We start from the raw sequence: 16,336 nt of genomic DNA, 5'->3' as shown, positions 1-16,336 counted from the left end.
TGTGTGTGTGTGTGTGTGTGTGTGTGTGTGTGTGTGTGTGTGTGTGTGTGTGTGTGTGTGTTTTCTGTTGTATGTGTGTGAGATGATTCTCAGGATAAAGTGGTCACATTAAATAAACCACAGAGGGTGCCCGGTGAGAGGTGGAGATTTCAAGAGACACTTCTAATTAATCCTCTCTTAGCTAAACAAAACCTCTAATGCCTTGTCCTCACAATACTTAAGACAGCCTGGTTTGGCGTAGAGAATGGCCAAAGCATGTCCAAATGCTCTTCATGGTCCATAGTAGTTCATATGACTGGAGACATTTTCTGGCGTATCTCTTCCATACAGTCTCCATATCAGTCTCATTGCTCTTAGTGGAGTGTGATTGAACTCCAATTGCATACAGTAGGTAGCTGCTTGTTATGGCCAAAAGCACAATGTGTGTTGAGACCTTTGACAAAATGTGTGTGTCATAAGAAATTAGTGGGGCTGCACGGACCCGTTGCCGGGTATTGTCTCTGGGGGGTTTTCTCATGTCGAGAAAATGCATGTTAACATACTGTAAACCAAACCACATCCTGACCAATAGTCAACAGGAAGGGAAACACTCAACTTTGTAAGTGAACTTACCAAAGCTATTACTACTGTGTGTAAGGGAGCATACATATAAACGTAGATACCGCATTGATAACACATCTGCCATATTGATCAGGTCAAAACTGATCCCCAATACAAGTCAGTGGGGAGTTGCAGTGATTTTGTCTTAATGAGGAATGGTGAATCTCACATGTTCTAATGTCATTATTAATTACCTTGAACACACAGAAGGGTATGGTGAACTTGCATCTGCTTTAACCGTAACCTAGGTGATGTCAATGATGGTAACAGAATGTAAGCCAGCCTATTCTTACTGTGATGACTAACCAGCTATCAACATGTTAGCATATATTTGGCTACCAAATACAACAGCAAAAAACAATTGTGCAGCTTTACATGTAAAAGGTAATCTCTATACGTCTAGAATGTGCTCCGATTTGTACACATTCCATGCAGCCTGTTTTGCCATTGATTTCCACTCAGAGACTAATGTTTTGTGATTGACTTCCATTGATTTCCATCCTGACGGTGAGTACGGTGCCTACATTTATATGTCTATGGTGGGGAGTGTGAGAGAGAACACATGCATTCATTGAATGGGTGAAAGCATAGTTGTATGTCAATGTGTGTATGCGTAATCAGAGCCGAGACTCATTTTGGGAAAAGGGAAAATCCCAAAGGGGTGCCCTCCAATTATGTTAATATGTTATGGCAAAATGGACTCACTTGTTCTCCCTTAAAGTTATGGGGCGACAGAAGACTCACTCGATCTCCCTAAAAGTTCTTGGGCAATCAGACCCAGAAATGCATCTGTGCGCTCTGGGTTTACAACGACTGGCACAACATGAAGTGAGCTCAGCTTGTAATCAGTGAGGCTAAATACATAGTACCAGTCACATGCCCAACATGACCATCAACTGTGTCTCGCTCATTGCTGCTGTTCACGTTCCATACATTTCTCCGGTTGACTGATAAAACTGGTATTAGACACATGTAAAGTCATGCTTGCAGATGCAGATGGAATTTGCATTCTAATATGCCAACTTCTTAGCTGCACTGCAAATATATGATCAGGCAGGGGACCAGATTTTGAATTTCTCTGCAAATGCGATACTGTGTGCTCCAGTACTTAATTTGAAAAGGACTTACTCGTGGGTTTGATTTACCCTGTGAAGTGGGTCTCTGCAGATTATTATTTTGTAAAGCCTGGGAAATTGACTGTAAAGACAAGGCAATGGAGTTTGTGTTTGTGGACCACCCTGTGTTTATAAGCAATTGAATTCAGCAGTTTGAGATTACCCTTGTTTACGCCAACCCACACAGACTGGCAAGAGCAGGTTTCCCACGAGGCAAATGCAAAAGCCACATTTTTTTGTGTTGTCCCCAAACTTTGCAGAGGCCCCAGGTTTGGGTTGAAGAAAAGATCCAGACAATGTAAAAAAAAAAAATGCAAAAAGACAGGTGCACACACACACACACACACACACACACACACACACACACGCGCTGACTCCTGCAACCAGAGGAATGCCTCTCCTGCTCTATGCTATTCACATTAAAGATAAAAATTCCCATGGTGCTTTTGCCAGCAGATTTCCTGGCTGTGGAGTTGCTGCAGGGCATGCATATCATGTCTGCTATTCCAGGAATGTGTGCTGAGCCAACCAGCACCTCAGGCCTTGGCTACCTTGTTTCCCTGGGACGGAACATCAACCTCAACCCAAATCCCTACTCTCCCTCCACAGATGGTGCTCCCAGAAGGGATACCGCCAGGTGGGGAGGGGAATGTTGAGCTTGGCTGTACGTCACCTGCTAGCTCCCCAACGACAGGAACCCCCACAGTGCCTGGCCAGTCTGCCACCCCCACCCCACCCTACCTCCCCCCCTGGGCCTGCTTGGGATGCTGCTGTAGAAATCTGCCATTGGTGTTGGTGTCCTGGTACATGTAGGCAGGGGCCAGGAAATGCAAAGCTCAAACAAAGCTGGGCAAAGTGACAGTTCTGGTGTGGCTCAGTCTGGCTCTGGAGCGATAAAGGGCTTTAGGTCACAGCCTCTGGTCCAGATTAGCACCGCAGGATTGGCATAGGCAGCCTCCTGCTGAGAGGAGAAGAGAGAGGGGGAGAAGGATAGGGGAGAGCCACACACAAGCGACCTAATGCTATTATCCACTAGCAGTGCAAACATTATCATGTCCTATGCAGACCAGACTTCGGCTTCAACTGTGCCCAGGACTAGGATATCACACACCATCATTGAGGTAAAAACTCTGTGAAAAGGTGAAGGAGTGGTACTTCAAAGGCGCAGGGCCGAGTGAAGAAAGACAGAGTGGCAGAGGACGTTATAGCATGCGTTCCCAGCTCCCAAACCATTCCGCAGTGGACGTAATAGTTTGCGTTCCCAGTTCTCAAACCATTCCGCATAAGAAGTTATAGCTTACGTTCCCAGTTCCCAAACCATTCCGCAGGGGAAGTTATAGCTTGCGTTCCCAGTTCCCACACCATTCCGCAGAGGACGTTATAGCTTGCGTTCCCAGTTCCCAAACCATTCTGCATTCTTGCATTCCCAGCTGCCAAACCATATTTTTCATTGTTGATATGGATGTATGCAAAGTCGGACAGTCATTCTGTGCAATGTGAAATACTGTCAAAAAGTACCCTCTACATTGTAACCCTGTAACTCTGTTCTTTCTCACAGTGCGATAAAAGTGTGTGAGCAGGAAATGACTGGCTGGCATGGCTCCCTGCCACATAAAACACTATAACACTACCAGTATATGAGCTGATCGGGGTGGATGTACACTACAGGAATATAGTGATTCAGATATAGAGACCTATAACACCAAAGACATACATATACAGAAATAGGAGTAAATGTATTTTCTTAGTATGAAAGTATCCAGACTTGCATTTTGACGTTTTCTTCTTTATATCACATGCATTTCCAACATGCCATGCACAAATTAAGCAAATCCTTTGTTTTGGGGGGGCTTTTCACTTTGGTTGGATTGTTCGAATTGATTAAGTAAAATTTGCCAAAGATGACAAACAGTAGATTGTTTACTCATACAGTCGATGTACAGGCTATCTGATAGCTGACATCATGATTGCATAGAATGTATAATGTGTCTGCCTATGTGGGGCAATTTGCCTTGGAGTACACAGCTGTCTCTCTCTGCAAAGAAACTATATATTTTATGGAAGATCTGTCATGCCTGAGCGGTACACATATGGGATATACACACAATGTGATTTTTATAGGGTCATGAAAAAGGCATTTCTATGATGCGGAGCTAACTGAGAGAGCACTATGAGGCCTGCGATGAGTTGTAACTGTTGAAAATACTGAGGGACACATTTGCTTCAGTAAACAATGAAATTGGTCGTCAGTGAGCCATATACTGTATCTGGCATCAAAGTTCAGATATAACTTTTGACTTTACTCCTGTTTCTGTTCACTTGTGATATCTCCGGTGTTAACTAAGATACAACCCTGACCTCATGCGTAATATTTACTATTATTATACAGCTCTTCAGAACGTTCCAAAAAGTACCGTTGATTTGAATGGGCCATTCCTACGTCATACCCATACATTAATTCCTGCTAACAGACCTCTGCCAAAGATAATCACCGCTGTCATTGGCAACGGGTTTTGTACTTCTAATTCACATCTTTCATATCATTCCGCCAGAAGTCCAGTCATTTTAACGCAACAGTAGAGAGTAATTTGAAGTCAGCAAGTAATGGGTTGCTATGCAACACCTGAAACTTCAAAGTTCTATTTGCTTGAAGAACTATTTATTTCTAAACGGGACACATGAAACGGCACCTAAATCATTAAAAAGAGATATGTTGGAGGAATGTCTTCTATCGTTTTTGGCAAGTACCCGTATAATAAGCGGGATAATGTATTGTCCGTCGGTCATTCTACAAAAATAATTCCCTTCGGTACAAAACAACACCCTCCGCTGCGCGTCGGGGTGTTGTTCGCCCCGTCGGGAATTATTTTTGTAGAATGACCTCCGGACAATACATTATCCCTTACGGAATGGGGAAACCATGTTTTGAAATGGTAATATGGAAGGCCTCTGGTGATTTCACATGGAGTGACACCTTATTTAATTAGAAGAAAGATTGTCAATGGCACACACGAAGTACAGAAACATCAGTTAATAATAGCATTTACTACTAAACCAGTATTTCTGTAATTAGCAAATATATATATAAATGATTAAAGGAAATGGTCAGTAAAATATTTATGACACATTTCATGTATAACTAACCGCAACATGAATGTGGTGATGGCTCCATGTGGTTTGCGCTTTACTAAGTGGTGTGTGTAACAATACATGATAAATCACCCATACAACTACTCTGTACTAGTTTTCCCACAATGTGCAAAAATTAAAATGTGCAAAAATGTTTGTTTTTGCTGTGTTGGCCCTTTAAGGCATTATCCTCTCAGATGAGGCAAAAGTGGGTGCCTGCCTCATGTGTCTCTCTCTGCGGCACTAACCCCTGATTAGGCAGATCTGAGGGAGAACTCTGCACCAGCTGCACTGCCTGGAAATAGACAGGGCCTGGTGGGAAGATGTGCTGTGAACACTAGCCCTATGGGGGTGGTCTCTCTCTCTCCCTGTCTCTCACTCTCTCTCTCTCTCTCTCTCTCTCTCCCTGACTCACTTTCTCTTCTTCCTGACTCACTCTCTTTCTCTCTTTCTTTCTCTCTCTCTCTCTCTGGGTGAACCAGAGAAACTCCTGGGCAAACCCCGCACCTAGAAATCCCCACTCAAACAGAAAATAAATGACATGACTGAGAAAAAAAAAAACTATAACTGCCTCCTCATTTCATCAAGCGCTTTTTTTCATTCTGCTGCGCCTGTGTGTTTTGACAAGCCTTTGCATTCCCCCGTCTTTAGATTTTTTTCCTTGTAGGTTCAGCGCTTGATTTTCATTGAAAAAAAAAAAGAAAGAAGCAGACAGTCAGATGATTTCTCTGTAGCGTGGTTGTCGTGGGTGGGCTAAAAGAGGAAGAAGGGAGGAGAGAAAGAGAGAGAGAGAGCGAGAGAAAGAGTGAGAAAAACAGAAACAAGTTTGAATGTAAACGTCTCTTTGTTTCTCCAGTCACACCCCGTGTGTGTGTCTAGACTAGTCCCTCAGAGTAGCACGAGACGTTACAAGGGATTAAGAGAGGAAAGACAAAACACACCCATAGTGTCAGGACCCCACGGATGCATCTCATGGGAACTGGCAGCTGAAACATATTCTTATGGGATATGGGCCTCACTAAGGTGGATGTTTACGGTGCCACCAAATTGCGTTTTGATGAGTGTAATGTGGGAAACCGCGCTCAAGGGACACTGCTTCTTTGCAGCTTCGTGTATGTGCCAGTTTATCAGTGCCAGTTGGTGGTTTTTCGTAGACGGTTTTCTAGAAAAAGAAACACCCAAACCTTTATAGAGCCCTGCCCAAAAAAAGGAAAAAAACTCCACCACACAACTTGACTCTACTTTTCACCGAACTGATAAAAACAAGCCATGAACACACCAGTCCCCCCCCCCCCCCCCCCCCAACACACACACACACACAGCTTCACAGTCGTTTATCTGATTAACAAAAAGGCTTTTGGTTGCAGAGAAAAGCAAAAATCCCCCAGAGAAGTTGATTTTGGTGATAGTTTTTTGGTATCCTCCACCCAGTCCACAACTACACAATGCTCAGATGCAAGGGAGAACTCTGAGGTCTCCATTGCAAACTGTACTATACTCTATATAATGTACTGCATTGCTAGATCATATGCATTAAATTCCTTCAGATAAGGAGTTACACATTTTTATACCATCAGTAGCATCTGAATCAGAGTCAGACATGTTTAGAGTCCATTTAGAGTCCCTGAAGCATTTGATCATAGCTTCAGAACTAGGCCAAGATCCCACATTTGTAGAGGACAAAGACAAATGACCACCATGTGTTCTTTGTTTTCATTAAATAAATATTTTATTATTGCTTAAAATAAATACATCATCTTCCAACCAAAAAGTAACAGAACAACAGAATATGAATGGCCAGCTGTTTCGTTGTTCCCAAAGCCCCGGCCTTCCTTAAACAGGCTCTCCATCAATAGTAACCCTTCGAGCAGCAAAGATATGTCAAGACAATCAGGTGAAAGGACAAGGAAACTAAACAACACATCCTCTACTCCTGCAGTATGACGACAATCAAGCAGTTCCACACAGGAGGCACAGACAGACACCAAGGCAAGTCTACTGCCACATCCTACAAACACTATGGCCCTGCCAACCCCTGCCAATACACTGGTGGTGGTGATAGTTGTTCAGTCAGTCAGACAAAGAGGTCAAGAAGAGTGAGTGAGTGAGGGAAAGACAGCGAGAGGCTAATCTGTTTGTAGTTTTAAAGAGGGTCTGAGCAGCCCTGAGCCATTCTCTCCCATTAAACCATTTAGAGCAAAGCCCGCGCTTCAAAAGGATCCCATGTTGACTCTGTTCCGCAACTTCCTGTACCCACCCACCCAATGCAACAGGAAACGATCAGTGGGGGTGGGAGGGTAACAGCTCAACAGGCATGTCATCCTCCCCCTTTCCCTCTGGCTAGCAAGCACTGCAAAACCAGGAGGAATGCTGGCCAAGTCTCTATTGACCCTCTAGGCTAAGACAGAGCTGTTAAACCTTGTGTGTCTGTGTATCTGTGTGTCTGTGTGTGTGTGTGTGTATGTATGTTTCAGGTAAGCACAGATTAACCCTAGGTGTATGCCTCACTTCCCCATCGCCCTCAACTCCTCTTTATTACATACACCTTTACGACAAAGACTGGAACGTCCAGTAGTCGCCCAGCATCAGAAGCAGCCACCCTCTGGACAGGTTACCGGCACTGAACAAGACATGCGCGTTTACGTGGCCACATTCGAGAACGGAGCACACATACACCAGAACACAGCCTGCGTGTAGAAGGATCAATGCACACCGACACCAACAAGCAGTGTAGATCCTAAAACAAAATGAAATCATCACCAGCTTGTCTTAAACTGACCTGAATGCTCAGTTACTTAAAACCGAGCATCGACTGTGAAAGACAAAATGACAACACATCAATGTTTCCGTAGTTCTACTCTTTCCCAACCACATTAAACATCAGACTGTTCACTGGGCAAGTGTATCCCCTATAAAAGCAAATGGCCCAGTGTGGTAATGGACAAGTATTTTGATTCCTTGACTTGAATGGTAATAGGGCCGGGGGGGGGGGGGTATGATTCTATGTTGTGATGTTTCTATAGTGAGCCGTAAGAGAGTGTGCTCTGCAGAAGGAGCTTAGACCGAGCTTGAAGGTATTATTGAAAGGCCATGCTGCCGCCACTCATTCAATACCGCAAAGAGTCATAATCTAAAGCATTTTTTCCCTCACAAGTATAGATACTACAGGGGTATCAATAGTTAATCTCAGCATTTGGCATGTTTCACCCTCCCTTCCTCCTTACATAAGGTCTTAGTGATAAATGCAAAAAAGAGGCCACAGTTAAAACTAGGCCATCTTTATTGACCTCCACATCCACAAATCACACACAGATTGGGCCTGGCCATGATCTGAAAGGGCCAGTGAGTTTAATAAATAAAACCAGCTGCTCGGTTAAGGCAGATCTGTGGCACCTGCCCGATCACTGGGAGAGGGAGAGGCAACTATGAACTAGGCCAATCAGGCATTTTTGTTAAAAGGAGGGGCAGGGTGTTGTTTCACTGTTAAAACCAGGTTGGTGATGGCGAGTGGCAGAAGACTGATGAAGTCGTTTGTTTTGTTTCACTGTTGATGCTGCCCATAAATCTATGCATGATTTCATTTCGTCAGTTCAAAAACACACTTTCACAGCCTAACCCAAACCCGTTTCTTAAAAACGAAAGAGACCCATACTTAGTCTTTTTAAAGTGACATGTCATCCCAAAATCACTGTTAAAAACATAGAGCTCTTCCATAAACCTTCTCTCTTTTGTAGTTCTATAATTTCCTTTTTTCTCTTTGAGTCTCTGGCTGGTCTCACTGTGTGAGTCTGTGAGCAACAGAAATAAATACATTTTAATGTAAAATTGCAGTGAAGACTTGACATCCATAGGAGGTGGACACGTGGACAGAGTCTTAACATTGCTTGGAGAGGCGTCTGGCAACTGCTCCCTTTGTATCTTACATTCATATCCTTCCCAGGAGAAGGCAGGAGAGAGGGGCAGTCATGGGAGGCGCAGTTCTCTCGCTCCTCGTATCTGACTTTAAAAAAATGCAGCCCGGGCAAAAGCCGAGACCTCCAAGCACCTGGGGGCTTGAAATTGACATGGCCCCAAACTCTACCCCCCCCCCCCCCTCTCTCTGTGTGGACACCTGACAGACCAGCAGGGCCCGTCTGCCACCAAAATGAGGAGGAGAAGAAACGAGCGAGGAACGATATTTGTTGCCATCCTATAGCGCTCCTCTGTGCCTCCCTGCTGAGGAGGTCTCCTCCCTCAGCTCCCGAAACTCCGTCTCAGCAACTCACTGTGCTTGGCTGCTGTTTGCTCACGAAGTCCGCAAAGAAGTCAAACTCATTCTGTCCGAGGAAGAGCTCGGGCAGCTCCTGCACACGGTCCAAACCCAGCTCCATGACCAACGACGTCAGAACCTCCTCATCGATCAGGTCCGCGTCCATGACGCTGAGGCCCAGAGCCGGTCCCGCCATGTGCTGCATGCTGGCCAGTTGGGCTGGGCCCATGCGGAACTGGACTCCGTTGCCCATGTGGTTTCCGTTCATGGGGGCCAAGGGGTGGTTGTGGTACTGGGTGTTGAGTTTCTGCAAATGTATGCTGGCCATGAGCTGTGGGGAAGGAATGCCTCCGGCCACGTACTGCTGCTGCTGCTGTTGTTGCGGTTGTTGTTGTTGCGGTTGTTGATGCGGTTGTTGTTGTTGATGCTGTTGTTGATGCTGCTGTTGTTGTTGTTGTTGTTGATGCTGTTGATGCTGCTGTTGTTGTTGTTGTTGTTGCTGCTGCTGCTGCTGTTGTTGCTGCAACTGCTGCTGTTGCAGGTGGTGGTGCTGATGTTGCTGGTGGAGTACCTGCTGCTGTGGGTGGTGTGGTTGTTGCTGCTGCGGGTGGTGTGGTTGTTGCTGCTGCGGGTGGTGTGGTTGCTGCGGGTGGTGTGGTTGCTGCTGCGGGTGGTGTGGTTGCTGTTGGTGTGGGTGCTGCTGCTGCTGAGGAGGGGGCTGTGCCTGGCTATTGTACATCATGGTGCCAGCTGCCATTTGGTGGTGGCCCATGGGAGCGCCGTTCATCTGGCCATTCATGGCCACCACCAGGTTGGGCCTCTGGCGGATGGCGGCCTCCATGTTGGCCTGGGGGCCCCCCGCGTAGTGCATCATCTGTCCGTTGGGGAGGGCCCTCAGGCCGGGCTGGCCAGCGTGCTGCTGGGGTCCGGGCTGGAGGCTGGCGTTCATACCCATGCGGTACCCGTGGATGGCTCCGTTGGAGGCACCGTGGGGCATAGGCATCATCATGTGCTCCGCCATGGCTTCTCCCTGTGCACGACAGGAGCAGAGGAGAGGAGGGGAGGGGGGTAATTAGCTGGGTTTGTCAGACAGAGGGAGAGAGCAGCCAGGGCACCATGAGGGATCTTTCATGAGCTAAATTGAGACGGGCTCATAGGGAACTTGACCAGTGAAATGCAGTATTGCTGCTACACTGCACCATTTGCCAACACTGCTTCAATTCTAAAAACAAAAAAATCAAATGAGCCTATAAGATTATATTCTTCAAAAAACCACAGGAACGTTACTCTATGGACAGAAGCTCAAATTACCAATACGTGTCAGAATTGTTCATTGAAAAATCTGAAACCGATGCAGCAATAGGCTAAAATACAGTATTTTACAGCAATATTTAACGTTTTGTCCATATTTAGAAGGCACGCAAAATAAGAATAACGTTTCCCATGAGCGGCAATTCCAGTGTGACGGCACTATCGTTTTTAATAGTCTTCCGCAATTATCGTTTTACCATCAATGTCAACGTAAGCGATCGTCTAGATATGACTCAAAACTGGCAATCCCTTGAGACGGTTGCTTGAACACAAAGATCTGCAGGATTTTAAGGTATCCGCTACGTTCTTATGTGCGAACACTGGCTAGTTTCTCTGTGGCCACTGTGTCTCGCTGTTTCGGTTTGCTTTTCTTTGTGCCTTTTATGCACGGCTGACTGAAACTCAGGTGGCCCTTCGCACTAACTGATAAAAAAAAAAATCACAACGAAACGCGGGCAGGCAGCAAAAAATGGATATGTAGCCATAGCATAAAATTGTAACGGATGCCTTGCTATCTTCAGTATAGCCAATGCAACACACAATCAACGTGCACCTGGGTAAACCGTTTGTTTAATTTAAATGGTAAGAGCAACAAAGAAGATATAGCCTATCACTTTCCTGTTCTTCGATCTTTCAACGATATTCCCGTATTCCGTAGGATCCTTTATCAAAATGGATGCATTTTCAAAGGACCACAATAAGGATAGCCTACCATTAACATCCGGAGAATGAAAATGATCTGCCTCAAAATAGGCTACGGTAAATGTTAAAATGGCAAAATGTCCAAAACTACAACTCCCTGTCGAAGTAGGACTCACATTGCCCACAAAGTGAGAGGCGAACAATGGGGCTGCAACCCCAAGCACTTACGAGCAAACCTCAGTCATTGAATGCATCCATGAAAAAAATATGCTTACCCTTGTTCTCGCCTGTTAACAAAGTTCAATGACTTTGCCGCAGCTAGTGGAAATAATATTGCGTTTGTCAACGTGCTGTGAATCTCTCGACAGATCACAGGGTATATTCCAAAAGGTTAAGCTTCATACTAGAGCAGGAATGATGGACAAAAGACTGCCGCATCAGATCCTCAAACGAGTGCCTATTTTCTGGGTCAACTCCGGGATTATATACATCAGAAAGCCTCAGAGGCTGGCTGTGTGAGCGAGAGAGAGGTGGAGCTACCGTTCTCCCCGCACCCTTTGCTGCGATTGGCCCCAGTTAATATCATTGTGTCGAAAACCCCTAGCGGCTTCCATTAGACAGTAGCTAATTTGTTCAGTCATGTTTGTACAGTTCTTGGTTGTAGCACAAGTACTTTAAAAAATGTGCCTTTAAAATGTTTAATATTTTACCATGACTGACTGTTGAACTTGTTATGTAAGTAGCCTATTGGTGACTATACAAATATATATATATATATATATATATATATATACTGTCTAATTACATGGATGTATATATAATTACATGGATTTGGCTCCAGACAATTACATACATACACACATAGACGGATAGATAGATATATAGATAGATAGATAGATAGATAGATAGATAGATAGATACCGACAAAATTATTTTGATAGTAATTGCACAGATATGTAAGAAAACTCTAAATCAAATCCCTTATGCATATGCACTGTGTTATGGATATAATTTCCATACAAATTCATGTATCTGTTTATGAGTGTGCCTGTGAAAGAAAGAGACTGCGTGCAGGAATGTTTAAACATGCATCTGATGATAATCATTTTTCCTGCTTTTTACAAGTGTGAAGTGTGAAGTGTGTGTGTGTGTGTGTTTGTGTGTGTGTGTGTGTGTGTGTGTGTGTGTGTGTGTGTGTGTGTGTGTGTGTGTGTGTGTGTGTGTGTGTGTGTGTGTGTGAGAATATGTGTTTGTGTGTGATTTGGCAGATCACTGGCCACCCATGTGACCCTGTGTGATGGCAGGGTGAGGAGAGGAGGGGAGGGGAGGGAGGGGGAGGGCAAGGGGAATGGAATGGAATGCATTGCTGGTGCTATTCTGGGCCAGTAGTGACTGTAGCCATGATGGAAGCCATCATCGAAGAGGAGAGGAAAGAGGACAGAAAGAGAGCGTTGGAGAAGAAGGGGGTATAGAAAGAGATAAAGATAGAGGAGAAAGTGAAAGAGAGGAGTGGAGAGGAAGAAGAGAGAGAGAGAACGAGAGAGAGGTAGTGAGAGAGAGAGAAGGTGAGTGAAGGCTGCACACGCCTCCCATTAGTGTCCCTTCTCAATCCCAGCCGGTACGCAGAGATAATGAGAGCATTGTTTAAAAAAAAACACAAACGTCTACGCTGCTGCGTGTGCTTGACGACTGTTTGGAGTCTACATCGTAAAAAACATCTCTTTTCTCCACGCAGGAAGGCACTGGTTTTGACCTCCGTTTCTCCCCTGTGAGAGAAGAGGGGGGGGGGGGGAAACCTGAAAGCTTTCTTCAGCATGTCAGTGACATTGAAATAAGGACTCTAAAGTAAACAAATCAGTCCCTACTACTAGTTCTATTTTACTCCAGTTGGCCATGCTGGAGCTCTGGAGAAGGACGGCCTGGAATGAAAAGTGGAATTCAGAGCTCTGAGGCGGAATTCCTGGTGTCTGTACGAGAAAGTGCTGCCATACCCTTGTCCATCCTCCACACCCTAAGGAGGAAAATGAAACCGTGAATGGAATGGGCGGTGTTGTTTTTTCCGAGGGGCCTGACCGAGGGTCATTTGCATACCGTGCCTGGGGGGGATCTGCCCTGACCTGTCTGTTCTTTTGCCGGGGTGTTTAGGTGTTGTCTCACAGTGCTAAAAGCCTGACCCACCTCAAGCACACAAACCAACTGACCCAGTCTGCTTGATGGTGCTGGGGTGGGGGTTGGGGCCAAGGGGCTGGACCTGGCCAATCTACATCCCTTGACTTGACTTGATTTTCCTCTGTTTACTCATTTAAGTGTAACACTTAAGAATGGGAATACCTCCTTTGGCAAACTGCTTTATTTGCCAGACCCAAATCTCCATTTGTATGCCACGAGCCTTTTTGTTTTAACCATGGCCCCAAAAAAAGCCTCTGTCCTAATTTGCATTATAAGCTGCTAGCAGCACCCAGTTAGTGGGGGTCCTGCACAACAGAGCTTCTGTCAACTCACCCTGTGTGTTTTTGGACTGTCCTGGATTTGGAGGGTGTAATCTCTCACTCTCACTTTTTTCCGCCCCCCTCCTCCCTCTCTCTCTCTTCTGCTCTCTCTCCCCCTCTCCCTTTCACCGTCCTTTCTCCAATTCATCTGGCATCTGGCACAACTGACACACTAACATTTATTATATTCTCTGCTTAGTGAATTGTCTAGTGGTGGCGGTGCTGCTCATTTGAACAGTGCAGTCATGGGTCAGCCTCGCTCAGGAAATAGACCATTGTGTAATAATAAATCCACACGTACATTTCTCAGTAAGAGAGTTTATAAAACCAGCCCCCCCTCCCTGCTCTCTGTGTCTCTGTCTCTGTCTCCTCTCCTCTATTGCCCAGTTTCCTGTGAAAGGCATTGAGACGGTGCTCATTGACCTGGGTAGGGAAGTCTGTGTGACAATACTGCCTTAAGGCGAGGGGGTTGGGGCCAGGCTGCAGACAGCACAGAGATTGCTATGGAAAGCACTGAAAAGGAGAGCAGTGGAGCCCTTGATAAAACCTCACAGGCCCCAGGGTCTTAGACCTCTTGCCGCAGGCTAGTCAAAGCCATCATGAGCTGGAATTTGGAATTTGACCAGGAATGAGAAAGTACATTAGGATATTACTGCATACTGGAGATTTTTTTTTTTCTCGTCAAAAAGCTTGTAAAAAAATATATGACCCTGCTGGAAGCTGTGTGTTTAAGCCCTAACCTAAAGGCCTTCGTTCATGTGGGGTGGTAACACAGGGAATGGTGTCATGGCAAAGGCATGCATACCTTTGAGCCAGTTAAGAGTATCAGTAACACAGTTTATTCAACTGTGTATGCGGGTATGTAAGTGTGTGTGTGTGTGTGTGTGTGAGAGAGAGAGAGAGAGAGAGAGAGTGTATGTGTGTGTGATGGTACTGTATGTGTATGTGTATGTGTGTGTGTTTATATGTGTGTATATATGGCCTCCAGTGCTTCTTCCTCCCCCACACCTGATTAGCAGATGGCCTGAGATTGGTACAAGGACCAGCTCCGTGTGTGTGTAGAGCTTATGTGACGCGTGTGTGTCGTGTATGTGTGTCGTGTGTAGTAGCAGCGGTAGTATTAAGCAGAGGGTTTCATTAAATCCGACCTAGCTAAGGCAGGGCAATTGTCTGATCTTTCACTCCATTTCCCGTGGGACTTGTAACCCCGTTTACGCTTGTCCTAAAACCACTGCAAACGATGACGACACGTCCCAGAGTCAAACACACCCCCTCTTCCTCTCTGTCCTCCTGCGTGTTTTAGCTGACATTGGATATAAAATAGCTCTGCCCTCCCGGTCTCAATACTGGTTTTAATCCTCCAAGAGGAGACCTTGCTCCCTCTCATCCCCCACCCTTGGTACTGTAGGGGGACGCAGCAGAGATCATTTTCAGTCTCTTCCTCCTCTATCTCTCTCTCTCTCCCTCTGTCTCTCCCTCTGTCTCTCTCTCCCCCTTTCGCCCTCTCTCTTTCTCTCTTTCCCCATATTGCTCTCTCTCTCGCTCTCTCTCCCCCTCTCCCTCTCCCTCTCCCTCTGTCTCTCTCTCACCCTCTTGCTCTCTCTTGCTCTCTCTCCCCCCTTCTCTCTCTCTCCCTCTCTCTCTCCCTCTCTCTCTTTCTCTCCTATTTGTTTACCTCCAGCCTGACCTCTCGCTGCGCTCCCCTCTCTTTTTGGCGCGTCCCTGCGAGCTGAGCCCGTCTCAGCAGGGGTATCCCACAATGCAGCTGGTTTGCTCCTCTGTGTTTGTGTTTGGTTGGCCGGGCCTGATCTGGCCGGGGTTTGTGGCTCCCACAGTGCCTTTGGTGCATGCAAGCTTTTTTGCCTCCCCAGCCCCTCCTTTCCATAATACATTGAAGAGGAGAGGGAGGAGGAATGTGGGGGGGGGGGCTTATGAGAAGAAGATGAACAAAAACTGCCTAATCAAAGACTCGCTGATGCATGAGGGACTCTCTCTCCTTGTGTGTGTGTTTTTGAAAGAGAGAGAGAAAGAGAGATTGATAACCAAAGAGGAAAAGGAGAAAGAAAGATGGCATGAATAAAATGTTCTCTTCATTATCTCAGAGGGACGCATGCATAATGTCCACGGATAATTCAGTCCACCTCTTGAGTTTGCACTAGACCAAGGTCTGAGTGCATGCGCCCAATCACATGCCACATCATCCCAGCCCGTACTGATGGGGGGAAATGTGCATTTTTACATTGAACAGCTCTTCATGGCTTCTCCACTGGAATTGCAAAGTGGCTATGGTTTGGAAAAGGTTTGAAAAGGCGGTCAATTCTCGAATTCCTTCTGGAAAAGCCAAGGCAGAAGCCACCACAATGAAAGCCTCCTGTGGCTTAATAGCAGTGAAGGAAATACAGCTCTCACCTGATGTGTGTGATGCTTCCCACGGCCACTCAGTGATTCCTGAATTTGAGCTCAGTGCAAGGATGTACAGAATGCACACCTTTGTGCTTCTCTTTTCTGGCTTGCGATGCCTACTGTGCGGTGATGGATCACAGACAGAGACTCTACACATGCAGTGGGTGCCTTACACAGCATCTCAACGGCCAATCCATGAAAGGAGGTATGGAATATCTAATCTTGGGTTTCCCAGTGTCATCCACAATGATGTTTCGAATCAATTTAAACATCATGACATCCTTTCCAGTGTGTGCAACCTGCTTTGCTGTAAGATTCATGTCACAGTCCATCACATATCATGATTAGTTATTTATTCAGTTATTTTTTCACTTTGCATGTGACAGCCAATAATTGTT

The 16,336-nt window shown here is 45.7% G+C and overlaps 1 protein-coding gene across 1 annotated transcript; it reads right to left on the bottom strand.

Annotated features, from left to right (window-relative positions):
- Positions 1 to 9,097: 9,097 nt before the first annotated feature.
- On the bottom strand, positions 9,098 to 11,485 carry LOC308380254 (cbp/p300-interacting transactivator 3-like; the record flags this gene model as incomplete). The annotated part of the gene is made up of 2 exons (XM_080857537.1): positions 11,322 to 11,485; positions 9,098 to 10,123 (listed from the first exon to the last, which is right to left on the bottom strand). The coding sequence occupies exon 2, from the start codon at positions 10,112 to 10,114 to the stop codon at positions 9,098 to 9,100; it is 1,017 nt and encodes a 338-aa protein (XP_080713663.1). The 5' UTR covers positions 10,115 to 10,123; positions 11,322 to 11,485.
- Between the last annotated feature and the right edge of the window lie 4,851 nt (positions 11,486 to 16,336).

This window comes from Sprattus sprattus (genome assembly GCF_963457725.1).
Source record: "Sprattus sprattus genome assembly, chromosome: 19".
NCBI classification, from domain to species: domain Eukaryota; kingdom Metazoa; phylum Chordata; class Actinopteri; order Clupeiformes; family Clupeidae; genus Sprattus; species Sprattus sprattus.
Note: the sequence above shows the minus strand (reverse complement) of the source record. Positions and strands in the feature narration are given on the sequence as shown.